The sequence below is a fragment of the Diorhabda sublineata genome, chromosome X, assembly GCF_026230105.1.
Source record: "Diorhabda sublineata isolate icDioSubl1.1 chromosome X, icDioSubl1.1, whole genome shotgun sequence".
NCBI lineage: Eukaryota > Metazoa > Arthropoda > Insecta > Coleoptera > Chrysomelidae > Diorhabda > Diorhabda sublineata.
Window position 1 is genome coordinate 9,126,207 of NC_079485.1, and position 25,766 is coordinate 9,151,972.

At 32.1% G+C, this 25,766-nt stretch overlaps 1 protein-coding gene across 3 annotated transcripts in view; it reads right to left on the bottom strand.

Moving 5' to 3' along the window:
• The window catches only part of LOC130451264 (uncharacterized), a 53,871-nt gene extending 36,758 nt beyond the window's left edge, over window positions 1-17,113 (bottom strand). Inside the window, exons 1-2 of one of the 3 annotated variants that reach the window (XM_056790173.1) lie at window positions 16,882-17,079; window positions 3,804-3,883 (exon numbers count right to left, since the gene is read on the bottom strand). In XM_056790173.1, coding sequence (XP_056646151.1) covers window positions 3,804-3,864 — 61 coding nt within the window. In that variant the 5' untranslated portion in view covers window positions 3,865-3,883; window positions 16,882-17,079. Of the gene's footprint in view, window positions 1-3,803; window positions 3,884-13,662; window positions 14,695-16,881 lie in introns of those variants that run through there. The other 2 variants (XM_056790172.1, XM_056790171.1) reach the window with 2 other exon arrangements.
• Between the last annotated feature and the right edge of the window lie 8,653 nt (window positions 17,114-25,766).

A 25,766-nucleotide genomic window follows, 5' to 3' on the forward strand; every position in this document is an offset into this window, starting at 1 on the left:
TATATCCATATTGAATGTTTTCATTAAGAATATGGACAGATGATTGGCGTACAAGCAAGGGTTGTTAGACCTTGGTACTATTCTTCACTCTTTTTTTCATCCATCTAGACCTTTGGTAAGATTAAAAAATTAAATTTAGCACAAAGTGAATTACAGTGAATAATATGAGTGGTCGAATTGTTGATAGAAATTTCAAATTAAAACCAATCGAATTAATTTAGGATCTCAGATCATTTTAATATTCATTCCTAAGTTTCCGATATCAACCTGAAAATGTCAGCTTTACCAATATAAGTTGGAATATATATATTTACGCATGCGTTTGAAGAATTTAGCCATTTTGGACTTTTGACGATCGTATAACTGAGTCGATGTGAAGATTTTTCTGCAAATGGAAAATGAAGCTCAGTGTATAAGGATTCATTTATGATCGTGAGATTTTGGGCAGATAAATTCAAACGTGGCCTTCGGGACGGCAAAAAGTGCGACAACCAGCGATATCATCGAAAAAGTTCACCAAATGGTACTGGACTTCACTCGATATAAGATTAGAGAGATAGAAGAGGTGATTGGCATATCAAAAGAATCCATTTGCCGTATACTTACTGATAAAAGAATTATGCATGCGTAAACTATCCGTGCTTGGGTTCCACGTTTTCTCATTTTGAACCAAAAGCGCGTTCGAATGAACATGTTTTAGGCCTTATCGACGCGTTTTAAGTTTAAGTTTTTTGCGTCGATGCATAATTGTTGATAACACCTGGGTCCACCACTACAATTCACCTAAAAAAGCAAAGACGGTTTCATCGACAGGAGAAGTGATGGTGACCGATTTTTGGGGTAGTCATGGGATTGTGGTCATCAACTATCTTCAAAAAGGTAAAAAAGTAAGAAGGGAGTTGCTTGTTAAGGAATGAAGGGAGAAATTGCAAAAGAGCGACTACATTTGATGAAAAACAAAGTGCTTTTCTTTTAGGAAAATGCATCTAGGTGACCATCATGAATAAAACTTCACTTTGGATTGGTTGACCACTCACCACAAGATCTGGCATCCATCGACTTTATCCTGTTTTCCAGCCTTAAACTTTCAATTGAAATAGATTGTCATCAAACGATGACGTCGTATACGTAAACGCGTATTTTGAGAAGACGACAACTATTATTTGGAAGGGTTGAAGAAGTTAGAGCATCGCTGTACTATGTGTATCTACACTTAAGAGGAGACTATGTTGAAAAATAAAAATGATGTGAAAAAAATGTCTTGTTAGTTCGAAAATTTGTATTTCTGATTATGTTTCTACTTGTTCGATATAAGTATAATGAGACAAATTGATTGCAAATACATATAAGAGATAATTCACGTAAATAAAAGACAAAAAAGATACGATATTTGTGCCGGATCTAATCCGAAGATAATTATTAATGCGCATAATTCGAGATTATACATCAGATAATCTTATTTAACAGTAATTCTTATTTTAAAAACTTCTACTAATCATTTTACTGAATTCCTGAAGTTATTAATATGATATATTGATATATGTAAAATGTTTACATATTTACGAGGGTTGCTGCTTAAGTTTTGAGATATGGTAACACGAATGTGAATATGTCAAATCTGACATTGCCATCATAAAGTTTTTATTATTGATGGTAGATGTACTCAGAACGAGTGCTATTTGAGCTGTCTACAGATACTTGAAACATTCATCTTGGTCAAAAAATAGAATTAAATGGTTCTCTGGTTCTCTTGAAGGTCGTCGAAAATCAGCTGTTGTGCCAGAGATCATCGATGCTGTGCGTCAATTGATATTGCTAGATCGTCATGTGACATACCATATACGTTCAATATTGTATTGGCTGTCAAAAGATTTGTTCGCGTTGGATACCGAATAATTTGACAATCGCTTAAAAAAAGCTTGTGTCGATTGGTGCAAAGAAATGCTGAAGAAATTCATTAGCGGCACCTCAAAAGACGTCTATAAGATCGTGAAAGGCGAAGAATCATGGATTTATGGATATGAACCCGAAAGTTGTTCACGTACAAAGCAAATGGTCACCTATTTTTTAGGAATAATTGGACATGTCGCCACCGTTCCATTAAAGCAAAGTAGAACGGTCGATTCTAATTGGTACACCAGCCTTTGTTTGCCGAAAAAATCAGGAGAACCAATCGCCGAAAACGAATCATTCTCCACCACGACAATGCTAGTCCATCAGTTCAAACAAAAACATTTTTAACAGTTAAAACATCGAATTGATGGGTCATTAGTCGTACAGTCCTTGTTTGGCACTCAATGATTTGTTTTTATTCCAGCAGATCAAAAATAAATTGCGAGGTCCACATTTTTCTACACCTGAAGAAGCGGTTGATGCGTTTAAATCACATGTTTTGGAGGTGCCTTAATCGGAATGGAAAAAATGCTTCACCAATTGGTTCAAACTCATACTAAAGTGTATTCATCTTAATGAACAATATTTTAAAAACAAGCATGTCCAGTTACAAATATTTGTTTTTATTTGTATTTCAAAATTTATATAGCAACACTTGTACGTTTTTTCTGGCTACCTTATACAAAATTTGTTTTTTTGACACTATATTCAAATATCAAGTTTCAACTAGGACAGTGTTAGTACATATTCATAAATGTAGAAATGATGCAAATGATCTATGCTATAAATATACAGCATAATCCACAATATTTACATTTCGATTCCTTACATAATGAAATACTTAAACGGTTGACATTCCCATCAATCATGAAAGAATGTTTATAAAGTTAAACAAAAAGTGTGATAATTTCGCAGCATAAAATCAAACGGATCTGATATTTTCTTTGATATATATAAAATAAAACTAAGTAGTTTTAATTTACGTAGTGTGTGAGCTATTTAACATTCTCCATACACCTAAATTAGGATGAAACGACTGAAATAAAAAAGATCAACTATATTATTATTATAATTATATGTATTTAACAAAGACATTAGTTGTAATATCTTTGCTATTATTGGTTTCATAATACATTCAAAGGAAGCTTTAAATTTGTTGCCAATAAGTTAAGTCGCGCGATTCATAATTGCCATTTAGCCTAAAAGTTCTTTTAATTTGAACTAAGATTAAGTCAGAAATATTTAACTTTAGCACATTAGTCTACTTTAGCGGCAAACATCAAATGCAAACATAGGCTATGTTTGAATTCTAAGCTGACTCAGGTGTCTTTATAATAAGTTTAAAACAATAAAAGGTTTATGGCATATTGGCTAGGTATCGTGTTACATCAAGTTCGAGCTCAAGGTCATCCGAAGAGGAAACTATTGTCCTAAGACGAAAAATACAACTATTTGGAAATATAACTTGGATTTATTCGAACGATTTAGAATTACTCATCCCGTATCTACGGTATTTACACTCACCAGGCGGCGAAGACGTAGAAATATTTGGAAGCCTAAAAGGTTAATTATGCATTAAACGTATAAACTGTATCCGATGCTCGGCTTTGGATTCGTAACATTGTATCTCGTTCACGGCCAGACAATATTCAATAACAGTGCTTTGAGAAGATTATTGGAGGAAGGACACTTTGGAAGACATCTTTTAATGAGTGACAGTGGATATTGCATTAAGAGATACACCGAAAACAAACTTCAATCAAAACGAAACAAAGGTCAAGGTTACTGGCCTGTTTGGATAGGAAAGAAAAAACGCTGTAAATTTCCTAAATGCACTTGTGGCTCGCAAACAAAGTGCGAGAAGTGTAACGTTGCTTTATGAACTAAAATATTTGATAGAAAAAACTTACCATTGTCACTAGTTTCCTTAATATTTGAATTCGAATTTAGATATGACATACTCAACTGCATTCAGAAGGATTTGCAGACACTGTAAACAATTAAAAAATATATTAAATATACCTTCCACGTTGTGAACCTGATTCAAATAGATAAGGTTGAGTATTTGTTACTTAGGTAAATTCGTCTGATATTAAAATGTGTATTATATATTATGAAAGTATGATAAGATAACAGAAAAACAGTGTGTGTTTAGGGCAAATTCAAAATTTTGAACAGATGCTAATATTGTTTATATACATCGTTTCCGATTTTTTATCAAGTGAAAAAACAATTTAGAAATATCATATTCATTATTTAATTAAAGGCTACAAGGTCTAACGTAGAAATTATTGGAATGGGGAAAGCGATATTCTATTAAAATTTTTGTCTTTCCAAACTTCGCTATTGTATTACCATTTCTCACCGCTAGTATTGTGGATATACTATGCGGTAACCTTAAGGTAGGGGGTCGGCAACCTTTTAAAACAAAAATGACCATTCTTGTCGGATTTGGCGAGTCCCGATTTTTTTCCAATTGTCCCGCTAAAGTTCCATGAAACTAGTTATGTACCTTCATAATTTTATTACACGGACGTATAATGATGACGATGATACCTGCATCATTAATTAAAATAAATTTTTAAACACAAACCACCCCAAAAACTGTTATGAGTGTCTGATTGCATAAATCGACAACACTATTCAAATGAACAAGTATTGCCGGTTGGAGGTATCTGTTTTAAAAATACTTCCCACTTGTTACATTAATGTTTATCGAGAGCAGTCGAGGGGCTCCTGAACATACCCTAAATGAAAGACAAAAAGTACAATCACAAAATTTCAACTGTGTTAGCACCCCTTTGTTAGTGGTTTGTTGGCTATGGACAACAATAACGTAAGGTTTTAGTTTTTGCAACTATTATTGGTTGGGTTAGGTAATTAAATTTAATAGTAATTAACACTGAAATTTTTAGTTGTAGTGGTTGTGGAGTAGCCAGTAGCATAGTATTAATCGCATTTGGATGTCATTAAACCACCAAAATGGACATGTAAATATACGGAAGACCTTAGCAAAAAATTCCTTTTAATAAAAAAGCTAAATTTAACTCGAACGTTATTTTTCTAAACTGTAACGGCGAATTTTCAATTGCATCTGGTGGAAAAAACGACATTAGCAGGCATAATTTAACAGCGTCTGGTAATCAACTTGATGATTATTTCAGAAAAAATTTTTCGCACAGTTTCAGATCTATGTATTGTACGACCCGAGTGATACAAAATCTCTTTGAGAAAAAAATTTGCTGCAAAAGGACGAAGACTGAGGCAATTATAGAAAAATATTCTGTTCTTAAGCTTTCTTTTTTTTACCGTCAGTCGACAATGCGTTCCCCATTTTAATATTTCCAATATGGTCACTTTATTAAAACTGAACAGCCAAAATATACGAGGATATATTGTAAAATTCTTAGCCTACTATAGGACCAAACAAAATTTCAATGTCGAAATATTTTATTACTCAATATATTCTCCTCTTAATTGGAGACATTTATTAGAGCAACGTCTCTAGACCTTTCAAAAAAATATTCTGCAACCCAGACCTCTACAGCTTTTATTACCTCCTCGTTGGAAGAAAATTTAGGACATTTTTCATTTGAGGAAAGAAATGATAGTCGGACGGAGCCAAATCTGGTGAATAAGGGGGGGTGTTCTAGTAATTTAAACCTCAAATCACGAATTTTTTGCATGGCAACATGAGATTTGTATGCAGGAGCGTTGTCCTGCAAAAACAAAACACCTTTGGATAGCTTTCCGCGTCTTTTCTCTTTAATTTTTTCCCGTAGAATGGTCGGTAATGTCAAATAGTAATATCCAGTTATTGTTCTACCCTTATCCAAAAAATCAATCATGATTACTCCATGGCAATCCCAAAAAACTGAAGCAAGAACTTTTCCAGCAGATTTTTGGACACGAAACTTCTTAGGTCTTGGAGAACTAGATTGTCGCCATTCCATCGATTGTTGTTTTGTTTCTGGATCGTAGAAATGTATCCATATTAACAATTCGGTTTAAGAAGTCTACATCGTTTTCAAGTCGAGCACAGGTCGAACGCGATGCTTCAACTCTTGCACTCTTTGGTCAACATTCAAACATTTTGCAGCAATTTTTCTCAGGTCCGAATTGACGTGAACTATATAATGAACGCGTTCGTATGAAATATTCAATGCTTCAGATATCCGTTTTAGCCCAATTCGACGGTCTGATGAACTGCATCGATATTTTCGGGGATTGACACAGAAACTGGCCTTCCCGATCGGTCATCATCTTCAATGGAAAATTTACCTCTTTTGAAGCTTGCAGTTCAATTTTTTACCGTCGCATACGAAGGACATTGATCCCCAAGGGTATTAAGCATATCTTCGTGAATCTGCTTATCTCTAAACCTTTTTAAATACAGGTACTTGATGGTGGCTCGATACTCCAATTTTTCGATTTTCACAATTTCGGTGGACATCTTTTAATTTATTGCTTAATAAAAGAATCGTATTCGATTCGCATGCCGATCCCTGCCCTTGCTGACTATTTTCATTCAGGATATTTTATATTATCTACTTCTAATTCTGACAATATTACTTCTTATTTTACTGTGTCTAACTAGCCTCAAAAACTAAAATCAAGCTTTTTATCGTGTCCTGATGGTTTACCAGCATTTCCACTAAGACGTCTGTTACTGCTGTGTTATGTATTTAATCTTTCATTGAAATTTGGTAAATTTTCAGGGTATAGAAAAATGGACGAGTTTGTCCCGTTTTTAACAAGAATAATAAGATTGTTATTGAGAACTTTCGCCCCATCACAATTATATCCAATTTTTCAAAGATGTTTGATATTTACGACGTTGTTTTCCACCACGTGAAACCATATGTAATAAACGGCATGGTTTTTATCCTGGTCTACAGTCTCCAATTTAATGTGCTTATAACACAATATACGGCAGCAAACGTAGATAACGGTATTGAAATTGATAACATCTATAAAGAATTTTCATCCTATCAATTGGCCTTTTGGCTGAGGTGGTAGGGGGCAATAAATGAATAAATAAATAGAAGGAAAATAAAAATAAATAAATAATTCTTCATTTCATTTAGTTCTTAGTTATTCTACATTCAATTATGTACAGGAAACCTAATAAACACGTAATATCACAATTAATTGTAAGGTTAGTAACATTTTCAGACATTGATGATTGTAATGCAGTTATTAAACATATTTTGGTTCCAAAATCGATATGTTCATTCATAAAAAATTATTATTCTATTAAATAAATTTTCTAGCATTTGGTGTGGTTTAACACGTGTATTTTCACATTTGGAGAGCTATTAATAGTTTAAATGATTTGGTTGGAGTTTTTTAGGTATTTCTCATCATTAATAGGTTTTTTTGGCAAAAAATTAAATAATCTTATGTTATTTTATATATTTAAACTGATTTAATAACTTCAATTTCGTTACTGTCTTCCATAGCTTAGGAAATTTCTGATAATTATACGCTCATACATAAATCAACTGGGTGTCAACCCGTCAAGATGTCACATTAGATGATATAATCCTCATGGCCAATATTATGGAGTAATTACGAAGGCTTTACTTCACTATAAAATATTTTATTTTTGAACATTGTTTCAACTTTACACACTTTGTCCAGTGAGGTTCCAATCTTTTGAAACGATTCAAAATTAATCCTTAGGAAGTTTGTTTCTGCCATTAGCCCTTCATTTGTCTAAAATCGTGTTCAACCAATTTCTCATTTCCTCAACAAATGGGTCGTTTTTTTACGTTCAACATGAAAATGGGTCAGCAAAGCAGCATAATATTGGCCGATAAACCGGTTTTTGCTTTGTTAGGTGCACATTCCTCGAATGAAATTCATGTTTTCGATTGTATTTTTGTTCTTGAGATATAATGATGTACCCAAGTTCCATCTACTGCAGGGTACGCCGAAACATGTCCCGGTTGGCGGCAGTACCGAAATCAGTAACAGCCAAGTTCATGCACGCGCCCAAATGTAATGTTTTCGAGTGTATATTCAAACTTTCTTCGCTGTAATACAAATTCTAAAAACTTCATTTCGTTAATATCCGAATCGAATCTGTGTTTATGAAATATTGAATTATCTTGGTATGTAAGTTCTCATATGTATTAAATATATAGATACTGAAATTGTGAATGAAAATATACTCAGAGTCTGTTACTTGGCAGTTTTCACTAATGTAGGTAAAATAACGACAAGGGCGAGTCAGATTTGCCACAAAGGGTTCCGTACAAATTTGTAAATACCTAGTGTCAATAGTTCAGTTATTTAATCTCCATCAATTTTGCCTAATGAAGTTACGAACTAAGTGAGAGTTTTTGTAACATTAAGAGACTCTTTTATGGTCATAATTGTACGACTAAATACTAATTTTACCCTCTAGTACACTTACATTTCTTGTAAAAGTTATTCTTTGATTCACAAAGAGTGCGTTTTCGTTCCGCATTCTAATTACAAAAATATATTTGAATTGTTGAACAATTGATGAATTCACAGGGATAAATAATGTTCGTATTTAAGACTATCATATTTGTGAATTTTACATATTAACCTTTAACCAAGAGCAGATAAAATGTTGATAGCCTTGGTGACATAAAATTTGCATAACGAAAATAATATAAAATAAATCTAATTATTTCTCGCGTAAAGGGTTCGGGAATAAAAAAATTAATTTAACACTTAAAACTTTATTATACCATTTATCACGGTAATATGCTCCTGCAATAATTCTAGAACATAATATAACTTTCTATAGAGTCTAGTTACATTTAACTTGTGAAAATAGTTAATGGCTACCCAATAATAGATGGAGCCATCTGCCATTCTTTATAGTTCCCTTTACAATTAATTATAACCATTAAGTTATCACGAGCCGTCGTATTCTTTAATTTTTTTTTTTTGATATTTCACATAAATTTTATCTGGTCACAAAAATAGTTGAGTTATTACTTCTGCGCATAGATAAAAAATTCAAGCTAAAATTTATGCAGATCTTAATGAAAACAGGATATTGTGCCAGACTAGTGGAAGAAAAGTATACTTAAATAGCTAGTTGATGTTAAGACAAGCAATAGCTAACGACTCAATCAATCTTTTTAATATATTATCTTTATTGAGTACGGCCCAAAAATGCGCCGCCTTTGAACTAATGAGAGTTATTTTAAATAATAAAGATCTAGTCTAGTTCACAGTGAACTTCTTGCAGTGACATTTAAATTAATAGACGACAAAAAACAAATCATCATCATTTTTTGTACCGTATGTAAGTCGTTAACCCACCATCTATTTATAACACTAATGAATGGCAGTTTTTCTTTATTTACTTTCCTGTGGTATATCTAAAATTAAGTGAGATACAAATCTTACGGGTTCACCCTTGGATGTTGTAAATCACTAAAATATATGCCGTATTTCCTTTGCAAACAAGAAATAAAACAATGAATATTAGATTGAGGAAAAAATATTAAATTTAATAGCATATAAAGTAATATAATCAACGTTTTAGGCAAATGAGGAATATCTAAATAATGTTAAATATTATAGATTAACTTATTGTATATAGGATAAACGTTAGTTTCAAACATCAACGTGAAACTGTTGAACAAAGTTGCAGCTGCACAAAATTATTTCATTATGTTATACCGTCAAAATTTAACGTGGCTCTATTTTTATTTTATTGAGTACATTGTACCAGTTTCATAATTGAATAGTTTCGTTTACCATACAGAATACAATACGAAAAGCGTCCTCCAAAATCCCTTACACTGGCTGTTTATATTTTAGAAAATTATGAGTTAAAGGTCAAAGTAAAATGGAACAGTAGTGTTATCAAATTATACATTGATAATAGGGTTTAAATGGAATTATGTATATTATCTGTAGGTACAATTGAAATAAATAGAACTATGAAACGCATGATGGAATGCAGAAATAAGAGAGGAAAAGAAACTGAGGAAAAAAAACGTATGAAATATCTACAAAATAAAAACGGGAGGTAGCAAGAATACAAATTAGAGCGCAATCAAGGTAAAGTTTTAGTAAGAGAAGCTAAAATAACCAGGGCAACATTTTTGCGTGAATAAGATATTTAACGATTTAAATAAAAATCAAAAGTCATTTTATAAAACAATGAAAAACCTGCAATCTACAAACGATGATATAATGGACAGATAAAAGATCATATTTCCAAAATTATTGAGAAAATAAATCGTTGAAGGGCAAAAGAATCATGAGCTTAGAACAAATAAGAGAAAGAGATAAAATTAACGAGGATATTATGAAATTTAAACAAGAGAAGGCAAGTGAACATGATGGTGTTACTAAAGAAATGTTCAAAGCAGCTCAGCTATTGACTACAACATACAATAGAGCACGAGGAGAGGAAAAGAGCCCAACAATTATTGGGAAAAAATACTGATAAGAGAAACAGAGCCGTAGTTGTTAGCAGAGTCTCAGAATGTCTACAGATAAGAAAGAAGCACATATGACCACATCACCACATCTTCACAGTAAAACAAGTTATAGAGAAAACTAAGAACACCATCGTCAAATTGTATATATAGATTTAGAGATTGAATAAAAATTAAGTCAAAGTTCGTAATATGCAGTCCAGCTATTTTTCAGTGAGAGTTTTGAGCTCACTACTATTTAACATCATAATGGATGACGTGATAAAGCAAGCATATTAAATAAAAACAAAACTGTAGGTTGAGCACAGGAATCTAGAACCAGTTCATCTCTCAGAATGTGTGTTTGGTGATGATGTCGTATTGTTCAGCAGAGGAATAAAAAAATTTTCGAATATGGAATGAAGAATATAAAAAGAAAATGACAATTAATCAAAATAAAAATAAGATAATGGTAATAGGGAAAACCAATGAGGTTGTTGAATCTGAATAGGAATATACTAGTACGAGTTAACAACGTCAAATACTTGAAGGATTTCCAAGGACGTGAAGAAATAGATATAAATATTACAATACAGAGTATAGTCAGTGCATTCGATAATATGAAGAATAAATTTTTAGGGAAGTCCTGGGAGTAACAAAAATATTCAAAATACGAAATGAAGATATAAAGTACAGGCTAAACGTTGAATTTTCCTCCGTAGCATAAACTTTTTCTTCAAGATACGACCAAACTGTGTAATTCATGGGATTAAAATCGCACGACCGAGAAGGCCAATGAATCGGAGCTTCTGCATCTCTACCAATCCATTGATTCGGAAAATGCTTAAAAACTCCAGGTACATATCACGATTTAATTTTCCAGGTAGAATGTGATAACCTATTAATTTGTAACCTAAAGTGGCTGCCCAAACATTAATTTTAAATGAGTGTTGGTAATATGATACTCTTTTCACATTGTGGATTCTCATCACACCAGTAGTGGGTATTATGGGAATTAAACATACCTTGTCGCGTGAAAGTGGCCTCGTCCGTAAAAAGAATACCTATATTTTTAAAAATTTGGATTGAGGGTTGTCCTTTCTTGTAATGTTTTACAAAAATCCACTCGAACCGGTAGATTGTCTGGCAAGAGCTCTTGGACCTGTCTGTGATGATAAGGATGTAGCTGTTGCGCTTTAAGTATTCTCCAAGTACTTGAAGAAGACGTATTTGTTTGTCTTGCCACATTCCTTACGCCAACTTTTATCCCAAGTACCTTTTTGGTGTAAAGATAAATGATGTTCACTTGAACTTTTGCTTAATAAATCTAATATTGAAAAAGTTATGTTGAATACTACTTGGTAAAAACCGCATAACTAGCGCCCTCTATGAGAATCAGACAAAAAAATAAATTCATTGAATACGGATGGCGTTACGAAAATTTTTTATTGAGCAAACCCCAAATATATTTATATTTTTCAATTTTTTATCTATGCTAGAGACGGGATCACCTTTTTTTGAAACATCCTATACGGTATTCTAGCTTGTTCAATGAATAATAAGTGATCTGCGCCTATGTTTTCAAGACTAGATTTAAATAATGTCAATATCATCAAAAGACATTGGAATTTGTTACTTGATTGAAATATTAAAATATTCGTAACTGTAGGCATAACAGAATAAATATAGATAATAACCTATGCTTATTTTTAGTCCTAATGTATTTTTTCTTGTCAAACTCGAATGAGTAGGTATGGTTTTATGAATAATTGATATCAAAAATTCTAGGAATGGTTTGTAAATTTCAACCAATTTCACCTTATTGTACTATTTCAAGTAATGCAAATATGGACAAAAAATAAGAGTTTAGCAGTAAGCATACACATACAAAATTATAGTTTATTTCAGAAAGGTATAGAGTAATAAAATCTCATTAGGTATGCAAAGAAGCCACAGAGTGACCCAACAATTATAAGTCTTTTCCCTCTATCTGAAGGCACCTTTATACCCGTTGACAGGCCTTCCATGAAAGTTTGGCTAGCACTGGTTATACTTTTGTCTTGCCACATTTTTGGTACTGTATAACGTTCATTAATCCACGTCTCATCAAGATAAAATATTTTCTTCTGGTCTGTTCTGTACTACTTTATACTTCTTAAGTATTTTCGTCGTCAGCAAACAATTTCATCGCTTTCCACTAAAAGTGCTTTACGGTTATGCTTTTCCCAGCTTTTTTTCATATTTCTCAAAGTTGTTCATAAAAGTTTTTTAGTTATCAACGGAATACTGTCATCCTGGCCAAGATCCACTAAAATCTTATCTAGGGTGGGTATTTCTTTTTTAAAATCAAAAAAGAATGAACTTTTCTTCGAATTATACTTTTGGTGTCTTCATCAAGGACTTTTACTGGTCTGCATGGACTTTTCTTGGGAGGTTCCACATGGCTTGCTATCTTTCTCCTCCGCAATAATTTAAAAACGGTGGACTTTCCAACTCCAGTCATTCGGGAACATTGGTCGATAGTTTCTTGTACAGTAAATTTAGGGTAATCGTATTTTATGCAATCGTGTACATTTAAAATAATAAATTTTTCATTCACTGATAAAGTGGAGAATTATTGGAATATCTTTTCGTTGGTGTAAATGCCGCCATTTTATTACTAATCTTATAATACTGTGACCACTATTTACGACTTAACAGCAAATACTGATGCGTTAAACTAAACTTATAAAGGTCTAAAAATTTTGGGTAAGGCACCATTGCCCTTACGGCGCATGGTTAAGCCGAATCTGAAATAGGGTTGGAATTAGGCAGACGCACTAATAGAAGATTAAACGCAAAACGTATAATCTACTACTTAAGTAATCCCTACACAATATTTCAAGACCTACACCTAAATTGAGCCAAACTGGACGGAGTTCCCCATTACTCTATACCTTTCTGAAATAGACTATAGTATATTTACAGATTGCACATATACAGGGTTGACAAATGGAATTTTCATTATAAATACTTTAACCAACTCACTTCCAATTAACCAAATTGAAATATAAACTCGGAAACTATTTCCTGAGAACAAAATCATCCAAATATTCATAGAAAATAAAGATAATTTTTGATGTTGTTTATCGATAAATCTAAATTTTTGATACATAATAAACATAATCCAACCACAGTAAGATATTGTCCTCGAGAAAATAAACACCTCAGCACCCCTGTAAGGAATCAATATCCCTAAAAATTGAGTACAAAAAATTTGAAGGAAATTAATAGAAAATTAATAGGAAATATTTGAAACATTACGTCAGGAATTCGTCATCCTGCAACAGCAAATCAACTTTGTTAAACTTACCATTCTTTCACTCCAATTTAAGCAAGAGCCTCTTTATAGCCGGCGAACCTAAGTGTGCAAAAGAAACCGAGTAAAGATTTCGTCGTTTTCCTCATACAGCTGAGTTAACAACCGAGATTTCGAAGAATTTGAATCACGTGTCAATCACGCAATGAAATCAGTCTCTCAGGCATTTTTCGATTTAGGTAATCTAACCATAGATTAGATGGTGCAACATCACGACAGAAAGCGATAGCTTTTTCGGTAAAAAAAATTTCGCTGCTTTAAAAATCGATTGGTAACAGCTTCTAAATATACAGTGAAGGGGAGGTTTTGGCACATATTTTTATCTGTAATATATAAAACTTATATTAACAACAACGCTTGATTGCTGGGCAACGTAGACTTATCTCACTGGAAAATCTGTTGGTCTGTGTGAAATTTCATAGAATGTTTTCCACGCAGCGAATCATCTCGTGTATGCGTTGTTATTGCCCAAATTCAAAATTCATCAAATATTGTCGCAATGCCTGGTAAAATAACCTACAATTGTGTGAGGTTTTCATGATTTCGCTAAAGATATTATCAGAGGACACTCATAGAATATCAGATAATAACGCTGATATCGATCTCATGGACGGTCTTTTCCCTAGTTTTTTTTGAAAGAATGAAAAACAGGTCCTCCATTTTTGGAGTTTTGTGCAAACTTCGACTTGTTGAGTTTTCTAAAGTTCAATCTTATAACAAGTTGGTACATGTAACAGTACCATAGGAATCGATTTCAGACCTTGTCGGACGGATGTATTTTGGTCGCCAAGATAATCCCTTTAACAGCATTTCGAGAAGAGTCACAACTAATGACATGTAAATTCGTCGCTGACGTTTTCTTGACCACCTGAATCTGTAGGTACGGAACAATGGTTTAATGGTTATGGGGCATATATACCTCAAATCTTCATTAAATAGTTTCTTATTAATTTCCTTTATTAATTACCTACTATTTCTACCTTTGTGTCAAGTAAATCATTGTGAAAAATGCCGGTGTTAGTTGAACGTGAGTGAAGTTTAATTGTTTGGGAAATGATACGTTTTCAAAGGAAACGGCCTTGAAAAGTGGAGAAACACCGTGGAGGTGTTGCCAAAGGAAATTGTAAAGCAAAACTTTACACTATTAGAAAGGAGAACCTGATATCTGGGAGGGAAGAGGCGCATAATCACGGAGCATTTGAAAAGGAATTACAGAAAAATTATATTGTTCTAACAGTCTTTAACTATTTACGGACACCAAAATAGCCACTATGTTTGGCTCGTTTTGGTTTCCTGCCAAGTAAGACAACTCTAATTGCTATAAAACATGCTTATACCTATTAGAATGCAGTAACGCTCATATCCAGCATTCACGTCGTTCTTTGGCTAATCTATCAGCTATCAGCTATCACTTGTTCTCCTTTTTGTGAGCTTTTGGGAAATCCTAGAAAAACGAACTTGGATCCTGTTAGCTTTTTTAGAGCAGCCCACGATTGCACAAAAAGACGGCATTTTTACAAAAATCCACTTTTAAAATCCCTCTTTTCGGGTTGTTTACAATGTAGATAATACGTGTTTGCCCCATGCGGAAAATGACGGACGTTATTTCAAAATGACCCATAGGGATTACATCAAACCTTAAATTCAAGCGACCAATTTATATGTCGGATAAGTGGAGCAAGTAATCTTCGCGACGAGTTTACCGGTGCTGACCCTCAAAATTCTTGGGAAACAGATTCCGATCCCAACGTGTAAGCTACATTTCGCTATCGGTGCAAAAGACTCGAGAACTTTTCTCAAGTTAAACTATTTGTGAAATGCCTTATTACAAATAATGTTTTTAATTCGAAATTTTTGTGAAATCGACGTATACCTAGGCGCTCTTATTTTCATACTTATCGATTTTTATTCCGGTAAGTACAGGAATTAAAGAGCGCAGAGTTGAACTATTGAAAAAAGAACATTCGTCTAAAAAAATATGAATTATTGTTCGCCAAATTCTGATACATACGAATGTTGCTCTCCTTTCTAAAAAGTTTTTTCCTTCGCTTACAGCTTGATCAATTATTGTCCATAAAAGAATGGGAGTGTTATTGTTCTTAAAGAGTGGGCGGCGAAATGGAAATGAAAAGATGAATAAATGTTTGATGGAATTATGTAGTAGTTTATTTATAGAACACTATTCTTAGTTTCAACTCACAAAAATGATATGTAAGACAAAATATGTAGGTATGCGTACTAAAATTCTGGTTTCCAACTATACAGGCACTAGCGTGTAACAATAAACTACCAACTGTAAAGCGAGTAGTTTAGCGTCTTTGATGAATATTTGTTTTGTAAAAGCCAGAAACAAAGCAAATTCAATGCGATAACCTAGTTCCCTATTACTGTAAAAACTTATGTAGGCGTGTGATTGCAGCACTCGTATCATGTATGTGTATTTAACGCCGTACTTACGAGTTTAGAATATTATTAATTAAATTGCAAATAGTAGTATACTGTTTTACATGTCCTAATTTCTTCGGAATCTTTCGTAATCTAAACACGACAATGCTATAATAAATTATAAAATACAATAATTGGAGATAAACACTGCATCTGACTGAAGTAGACACAGTAAACTGAAATAACAGATTACGATTCAAGTATCCACGATACAATATCTTAGATTCGATATTTCCAAAACCTAAGCTCATAAATTTACTTAAGTAAATGAAATAAATTTATTAAACGAAAAATAAAAAACTAGCAATAGAATATTCGGTTAATTGAGATTGTTAAGAAATAATATTCTCTCGTTTATCATTCCATATTCAAATGAAAAATTAAAGGTATACCTAGTATGAAATAATTATTTTCTCTCTACAAAATTGTCCTTGACTAGTGTAAATATACAATTTTAGTGTGGAATCAACAGGTGTTCGAAAATGTGGAAAACATCAATTGGATAGTATTCAAATCGAGTTATATACATGTTGTAATGCAAACATTTGCTCTTAATTATTAGGTACATGCAAGAATAACAACTTCTATATTTTCTAAAAGAATGAATATGAATATTTGAAATATAGTAAATGTGTTTAATAAATAAATAAATCATCGCTAAAAATAGTAGTAAGCATGGAAGTAACAAAATAAAAGTTAGTAACAATTTGAGACAGAATCCAAATATTGCTAAACTAAATATTAGTGTGAATTATATGAAACGCCTACCAAATTCCAAAGAAGCAAGTTAAAAACTGTTGAAAACACAAGTTATTATCACACAATTCACACTTTCGCGTCACCTTACATCTTACTTTTCCTCATTTTTCAATGACTAAACCGTGATTACTAACATAAAACGATACTATTTTACATTTTATTATAATATTAACGTATGTTACAGTGTCAAGTGTCTCACAACGATCACACTTTGCTGAGCGGCAACAAACCAAACAACTTCAGTTAGGCATGGACAACGAACTTGGGAGAAACGATTTTGCGCATGAGTATTTCTAGCATCCACAGGTGATTTTCATCTTTAATCTGAGCATCCCAAACAAGTGGTTTAGGTAACAAGGTGTGAATCAGAACGCATATCTATATTGGGGAATTTTCATTCATTGTTGTTATTGTATGAATAGTTATCCTTAAAATGAAGGAATTTTGTGTTTTTAAAATGTTAAACTTATACAAAAAATATAATGTTAAGATGTGGTTATTGCAGATAAGGATATTCAATTAGAATATAATTATTATATTACGTTGTTTATTTGACACTTCAAAATAGAATTGTGAATCAGCGGCGTAACATTTTTAATGTAGTTAGGCAGCAGCCATGAATTAATTCTACTAACAGTTTAAATGATGACGTTTATTTAAACAATTGGTTTATTAGTTCTTGAAAAAAGCGAATACCAAACTTGTGTTAAATGAGTCTTTGAAAAGCGTGGGAATAAATTTTTCCTTTTAGGTAAGATAAGAATAAGAATTGATTTTATTATGCGATGTTAATATTAGCTAAAATGATGCAGTTAACAAAACGGGTCAATTTTGTAGTAGAAATTGCCCAACCAAATCTCTCAATACATTTTGTTTATTTTCAAATATATTATTCAAAGTAGACGATCGAATGACTAAAGTATCTGCTAGGCTTGAGTAATCTACACATATTATATTTAAAAAGGATAACACTAAATGGTTGTATGCATAGATCAATCATATTCTGTATCTATACTTTACGCGCCATCTATTATGTGACTTACATAGTAAAGAAATAATGACAGATTGTTAAGTAAGGTACCTGTAATATAGCATTGTAGGTTCATTTAGTACATCATATTACTTAAAGATGATACTTTACGGATCGCTTACGTACTTTGTTCAAAACAAATTTTTGATTCAACGGACATAATATAGCAATTATTTTACAGTTTAAAAAATAAAAATCAACTTTCATTTTCGTTATGAACACAAGAGCTAAAATTGTAGTATGCGAAAATGCGAAAATGTTGACCATTATTGATTTTTTGTTATATTCAAACATCAGATATTAGTAGTACATAATATGGTTTTGCTGATCGTCATGTCTGGCACCTTTCCATTCTATTATAGATGAAATTCTTGAGCAGATTGTTCGTTTTTTTAAATCCTCTGTTTTATCGAGATTCAGTTCAAATAATTCAATTAAATCTACTACTGCACGTTTCTAACTGTATAGTTTTGAATTCATTAATATGTTGAAACATAAGATGGCGTTGTTGGGATTGTAAACGGAATTATTGTTAAGTGAACGTAAAAAAACGGATGTCATTAATTATGAAGGAATGCTGACCACAAACTTCAGACATTTTATTCAAAAAGCATCGAGATAATAATTAATGTCTAATGTCACCACCCACTAATTCGTTACTGAATTTATATTGGTTAGTTTTAGATACTGTTTCCAATGAGTCATTTAAGTCAGTAATCAAATATTAAACTATACAGTTATACTTAATATTATGTTCGATCCGCAAATGAGCAATACTTAATGTCTGTTTCCACGTGCTGCCGAAAATTAAGGAAAAGAAAATTACTGATAATATTGACAATATAAAGAGACATTTTGGAAAAGAAGTTTTAGGTGCCTCTGAAATTTGCTGCTAACGAAAACTACAAATAGGAATGTATAATGAACATCTCTGATGATAGAAAAAGTAATAGAGACAATGAAAAATGTAAGCAAATTGAAGGTAAAACAGATCATGAAAAATAAAAATTATAAACAAAGACCATATTATAAAAAAATTGTAGGAGTACTTCAAAGAACTATACTGTATGGGATTCATCATTAATGAACTTCCCACTCACATAAATTCAGAATGAAATAAACAAAAAAATGTACTGCGAAAGAGATATTTCAAACTTAGTTGATTCATGAAATGCTTCGAGCACTATAAACTATAACAATGAATCTTCAAAAGATGATAGAGCCTTGATGAAATGCTGGGAAGCACCAAGGAAATAGAAGGGGAAGGTGAGCTTGTAGGCGCGTGCAACTAGCAAAAGTATCAAAATCTACATAATTTTCTGTTTGATATAGAATTTAGGTTAAGAACAACAAAAATACAAAAATCAACTTAGAAAAGGTATGCAATGAGACTTCATTTAATATCAAATGAATGTCATCTGTAAGACAACTTTTCAAAGGTATACGTTTTGCTACACTCGAGTGAAAATCCCAGCTAACTTTATTTGACACATCAACAATGACCAAGATAATTGCAAGTGTTATTTGTCCTTAAAGTTCCTTCAATCAGGTGATTGTCTTGACCACTGATTCGCTCGCTTTCATTGTCAAAGCTGGCAGATTATTTTTGGAGCAATGTTAGATTCTAATTCCAATTTGAATTAATAAAAAGGTAGCCTATGATATCATTTGCAGGAATCCAAGCTCAAATATTCACCTTTTCGGGTTATTGCATACGAGGATGTTCCTAGAAGTACCTGGCCTGACCTAGAGATGGCGGCAGTTGCTTGTAAAATACCACTGTATTAGAAAGTACACAATATGTTTCAAGTTTGAAGATGCCACGTTGTTCAGTATTTGTTCGGCAGCCATCAATAGTGAACTTTTTCAGTGATTTGTAAATATGAAAAAAAAATTGGTCATCGATACTTTTATATGAAAAGCCTTAGCCCAAGCAATATAAAAGCTGAACTAGATTCTACTCTGTGTGGGACTGTTCCTGCTGTTTTATAGAAATAACCGGCTCTAAAGAAGGCAAATACTGTTCCATATGCAGGCAGGGTGGTGGCGTCGTTTCTTTGAGATGCGCGCGAGATAATTTTCAATGACTATTCTGAAAATGGAAAAACTATCATCGGCGAGTATTATGCGACCTTATTGCAACGTTTGACCAAAGAAATCAAGGAAAAATGGCCGCATTTGGCTAAGAAGAAAGTAATGATAGACAATGCACCAGCACACAACGGTTGGCGGTCTAGCAATTTATGTTTATATGATGTACTAACAATGCTGTGGCAAAGCTTGGCACAAAAAATAGATTACGGAAAAAAACAAATAAAGAAGTAACTAGTAGATACAATAGATTTCACTAAAAATAAGCTTATGCTCTAACACATGGAAAATACTTTCTTATCTTTAAAATATACGCAGACAGAAACATGCTCGTTGTTTTCCTTTTCCCCAAATAAACCGAAAATACAAATTTCTACGGAACTATATAGATGATTAAAAAAAATTAAATACAGAAAGATAGAAACGATGATCTACATGATATGGTAATTTTATAGCATTCATGAAAATCAAGAAAAAATATTGAAAATCTAAATTCAGCAGCGAGTGTGAAAAAATATCACTACAAATTAATTTGAGCAATGATATTATTCTAATCTCTAGAGACTAGAATCTAAAAATTAAATCTCACGATAGAAAATCTAAAAAAAGTGGAGAATTGACAATTTGATTTCTTTCATTATTGGAAGTGACTATTGAGCCAGTACTGATTAAATGAAAAATGTAATCCACGATAAACGTGGGCCGATTTACATGATATAATTCTTCCAATTCATAGCTTTACGTATTTATTCTTAATTATGCATTAATTAATGAAGTACAAAACAAACACTCCTAATGACTACCTTGCCTCATTTCGATTCTATAATAAATGGTCTGGAACTGGAAGATTATATGACTCTCGATAACTGATCCTTTTAAAACAGAAAATAAGACTGACTAAAAGGACTAAAGGACGAATAAGCCTGTCATAGCAACTACTTAAGTACATTAGTACTGACTGATGAAAAAAGTAGGTAATTAACGGTGAAATAAATATGGACGTCCGTTTTATGGTTTCGATATTTGGTAACAGTTATAGAATGAGTTAGTTCTACACATATAACTAATGGTATTGGTAGTTATGAAATACTTGAAAATCAAATAAATTTTAAATATGCAGAACGTTATTAGAATTTACCTTTTATAGGCAACTGGTTTCCCAACCCAATAAATCAATTTTATTCAAATAAATTGAATTTAAGTATGAGTCTAGAATTTATTTCGGTTAATAAAAAATGCATTTGAATATAATAACAAGGCGAAGCAAGGTAATTATCTCAAGAAATAATTTAATTTTAGATAAAGGAATTCATTTAAACGAATTCGTTTGAATGATACAAATCTTTGTTTTAAGGTAGGGCCAAATTGGAAAATGTAGTTCCTTATATATTTGTCAATATAGTTTTCCACATATTGTTAGTTGAAAATTGATATTATGGAATTTCAGCTGGACAATTCTTGTTTATTCAGAAACTTCTAATGTTTAGATTTGAACCCTTGGTTCAAATCTAAATCTACTTTATTATAAAACTCATTTCTAGTTTGTTAGTGGAAAACCTATCTACGATAAGAAAAATGAAACTCTTTCAGGCAGCTATATTGTAATATATTTCTCAATATCTAGAATTTGATATAAACTTCTTTTCATCTTGTAAGCATATGGGTGAAAGACGCCTAGAATTTTAGATTAGTATATCAACGTCTTTTTGGAGAACGTAAGATACTATTTTTTCTTCTTGCTTTAGGTTGGGTACGATATGAACGCTCATATTTCTATGCTTCTGTGTTATTCATTGGTTGTAAGTAGATAAACACTTACGAAAACCAAAAGAGTGACTCTCCTAAAAAAAAGATTGATGGTTGGGTTTAATAATAATAAATGTCGTTTTGCAATACATTTTTGAACCAATTGATTCAAATACAAGAAAGTAATTTATTCAACGATATATTCACCGTTGTTCCCATCTGCATGTCTAAAGTATATTAATCATTTGTGACTTTGATTCAAGAAATTTGGTCGAGTAGTGACTTTGATTCAAGAAATTTGGTCGAGTATCTGCAACTGATTGCAAATAGTTTTTTGCTAAGCGGCTAAACCTCTCACCAGATCTTGTTGAGCTACTTATTTAAAGATTTCTCGCAAATTTAAAGGGACTCTGAAATAGAACAATAATTAATTACTAATATAACGGTTATCTTACAAAGCTCTTTAGCCCCAGTTAAACTGTTTGACTTTTTTTAATGATCATTTGGTTTGAATGTTTTCCATCATGCAATAAACCAAATGCCGACTCTTGTCAGGCGCTTTGAAAAACGCAGTATCACTGTAACTCATTTTAAGTAAAAAAAGCAACCACCAGGTTAATTCATTTTGATTTGACATACTTAAAAACCTGTTTACAAAGTCACACAATATGTAAATGTATAGATATATTCTTCCAAACATTTTACATTCAATATTTGGCGTGCCACCTGTTGAAAGGAATGGAAAAAAATCAATAATATAATGGCTAGATAGCCTCTTGTCGGATCCGTTCAGATCCGTCGATTCAGAGTCTTGTCTACCTATATGTGGTAAATCGAGGTAGATGAAGAGTACCGAACATATTCTCAGCTTGACATCAACGATTCGATGGGTTTGTCAGTTATTTTAGATAAATTTTGACAAAAAACCGTTTTCATATTTATGTCTGTGTAAGATTCTTTTTGCGTACTTGTCTATAAGTTACTTGACAGTTACTTTTATTTATTTTATCTAAATGAATGGATAAGATAAGATAAGAGAATAACTATTCTACATAGGTTTCATTATGAATATTTTATTTAGAGATAAAGACGAAACTCTTTTTTAAGGCATAAATTTCACTATTAATATTTTAATATAATATTATTGAAAAGTAACTCACAAATAAAAAGTTATAGAAAGAAACAATAGTTTTTGTAATTATTATTTGATATAACCGTTATAAATAGATATATTTACACCCGCATAATATTTCAAATATACTGCATACCTATAACACTTTGCCTTAACTTAAATACCTGTTGTGCTTAACAAGTTAAAATTTAAAGTAAAAAGGTGTACCTGATACCATATTTCGTATTATTGAAACCAGTAGGACTAGTTTAAATTTAAATTACAAATGATGCTGTAACAGTAATCCAAATACACTTGTTTCTCCTATATACCTGATCTAGACTAACTGGATTGTTTGGTGGTGAAACAGGATAAAATGTGTTATATTCAGTTATCTGGGACCCCACAATGCTTTAAATTATGTAGACTTCTTAGATCCGTGTCTTAAATAAATCTGTTCATTATATACATTTTTCCAAAATAATCATAAAGATACCATCTCACTGGACATAGTATAGTTTTCTATACGATAACAGTAAATAGAAAAATTGAATTATAGAGTTTGTCAAATATTATAGTTTGACAAACATGTCAAATTTTTTTAAAGTGTGCATGTTTGTTGGAAGTGGTTGTCAAACAATTTAAATTTTTGACGTTTTTGGTGGAAGTTTGAAGTAACAAAAGGTGTGATACTAATAGTGTGCAACGGTGTTTATCAAATAAGATCTCAGCTATCGCCTTGAAATCATGGAAAATACAACTGCGAAGGACGAGAACGGAAAGAAATTTTGCGTGGTCATTTAGTGCTGTGTACACTTTTTGCTGTAGCAAATTCTCTGTAGCATATATTTATCCCGAAAAAATCTTTATGCACGCGTCAGTGACAAATCTGAAAAAGCTTTATTGTAGTAGAGCTCGAATACCACTCAGTCAAAATGTTTGCGCGCTGTTATACAATTTTTGACTAAAGCGGGATTAACACCAACACAAATAAAATACATAATGAAGACTGAGTGTTCTAAGAATCCTATATGAAGATAAAATATGACAGGTGGGTGTCTCCAATTCTCAGCGGTGAGTGGAATGTGAACGATTTTGAAAGCTTTGCCGCGAGGACCAAGAAAGTGTAATGCGATCAATTGTAACGGGTATGGTCTTTTACTATGATTCAACATCCAAAACAAATTCCATGGAGTGGAATCGGACAGGAGATCTTGTGCCAGAAAAACTAAGGCCACGAAAAGCATAAAAAAAGTGATGGCTACAATAATTTGGAACTTTGAGGGTATCCTTTTAATTGATTTTAGGGAATATATATAATCGATTGTACATTCCAATAGGAATAGTAACCGCTTAATCAACAGTTCCTCCTTTCATGCAGTGAGTCAATCCAAGTTCTATTCATTTTTTTTAAACTAGAGTTTGTTCAGATTATTTATTACTTAACTTTCACACTGACTTTTTGCTTTTCCTCTGGGCCGGTTTCTTAAGGATTTCCATTCTGTTATTCTTTTAACTTCACTATTGTATTTCATTCATTTAATGTGTCCTAGCCCATCGTACTCGCTGCAATTTTATAAATCTGGTGATAGTTTCTTCATTTAAGACTTCTCCAATTTCACTGTTTATCATCCAACATTTTTGGCCCATATATTCTTCGTATCATTTTTCTTTAAAGGTATAGGTATATATTTTTATAATGGCATAGAATCTTCAGTGAGACGTTCTGAAAAGTGAGTGGAAATAAAGGGAGAATGTATTAAATAAATAAATATTCACCTTTTTTTTGTTATTGATCTTTCTTCCTAGGTTAGGCTAAGAACTGGTATCAATACTCGTTATATAACGACAGAAGATTATAGCAACACGTGAACGTTACTTCGCTGCAAGAAGAAAACCGAAATATGTGCCACGGCCCTTTTCTTGATATTAACTTTTGCTTTCATCACTTTTCTTATAAGTTTGTTCCCATTTTTTAAATGTATTCCTACCATTTTAAATATTCTCCATTTACTTTTATTATTATTCGTTATATTCGTTTGTTTGTTATTTTATCTTCTTTTAATTTTTACATTTGTGTTGTGTATGAAGTAAACAATTTTGATGTGGGAAATCCAATCCGACGTAATATTATTTATATAAAGTAGCTTTGTGGAGCCTGCTTCATAATAATAATTCTATTTGTATATGTAATCTTCGATTATTTTATTTATAATTTTTTTTATATATTATTTCTAGAAGAAAACTATTATTCATAATATTGACACGACATTGTTATTTATTTCGAAAATATCTCTATAATTATATGAAAATCATTTAATTCTAATTTATTAGTACTAGAAAAACAACAGACAGTCGTTATTTTTGATTATTTATTATAGTATGAATCATCTCCATACCATTTATGTTTCTACATTTTTTATGGATAAATCCTTTCTACTTATCAAATAACGAATATTTCGTTATAAAGGTGATGGTTTCAACGAACCGTTATTACAATATAGTGACTCATGGAAAAAATGGAAACTATCTAATATTGTACCGGTTAAAAATGACCAACCATTAGAGACATATGAAACACCCTACTATAACAAAACATTAACGTAAAAATACCGACAGTAAAGAAAGACGTAGTTTTTAAAAATATTATCCCTTATTGAATTGAAAAAGCCGGTCTGCGCGAAAACCAGTTTTGTTTATTAAACGACATTAAAAGCGCTCATCTTCAAACCTAGTGGATATTCACTTGACCATTCGTATTCCCACCCCATTTATCTTTGATGGACAAAGCGACTATTCGTGGGAATACAACCCTTCTACGTATTAAAATGACCCTTACATTAGCGAAGTTGACCCGTGACCTCGGAGCTTCAACCCTAACGAACTGACCAAGACTGGACATTCCAGTTTTACAAG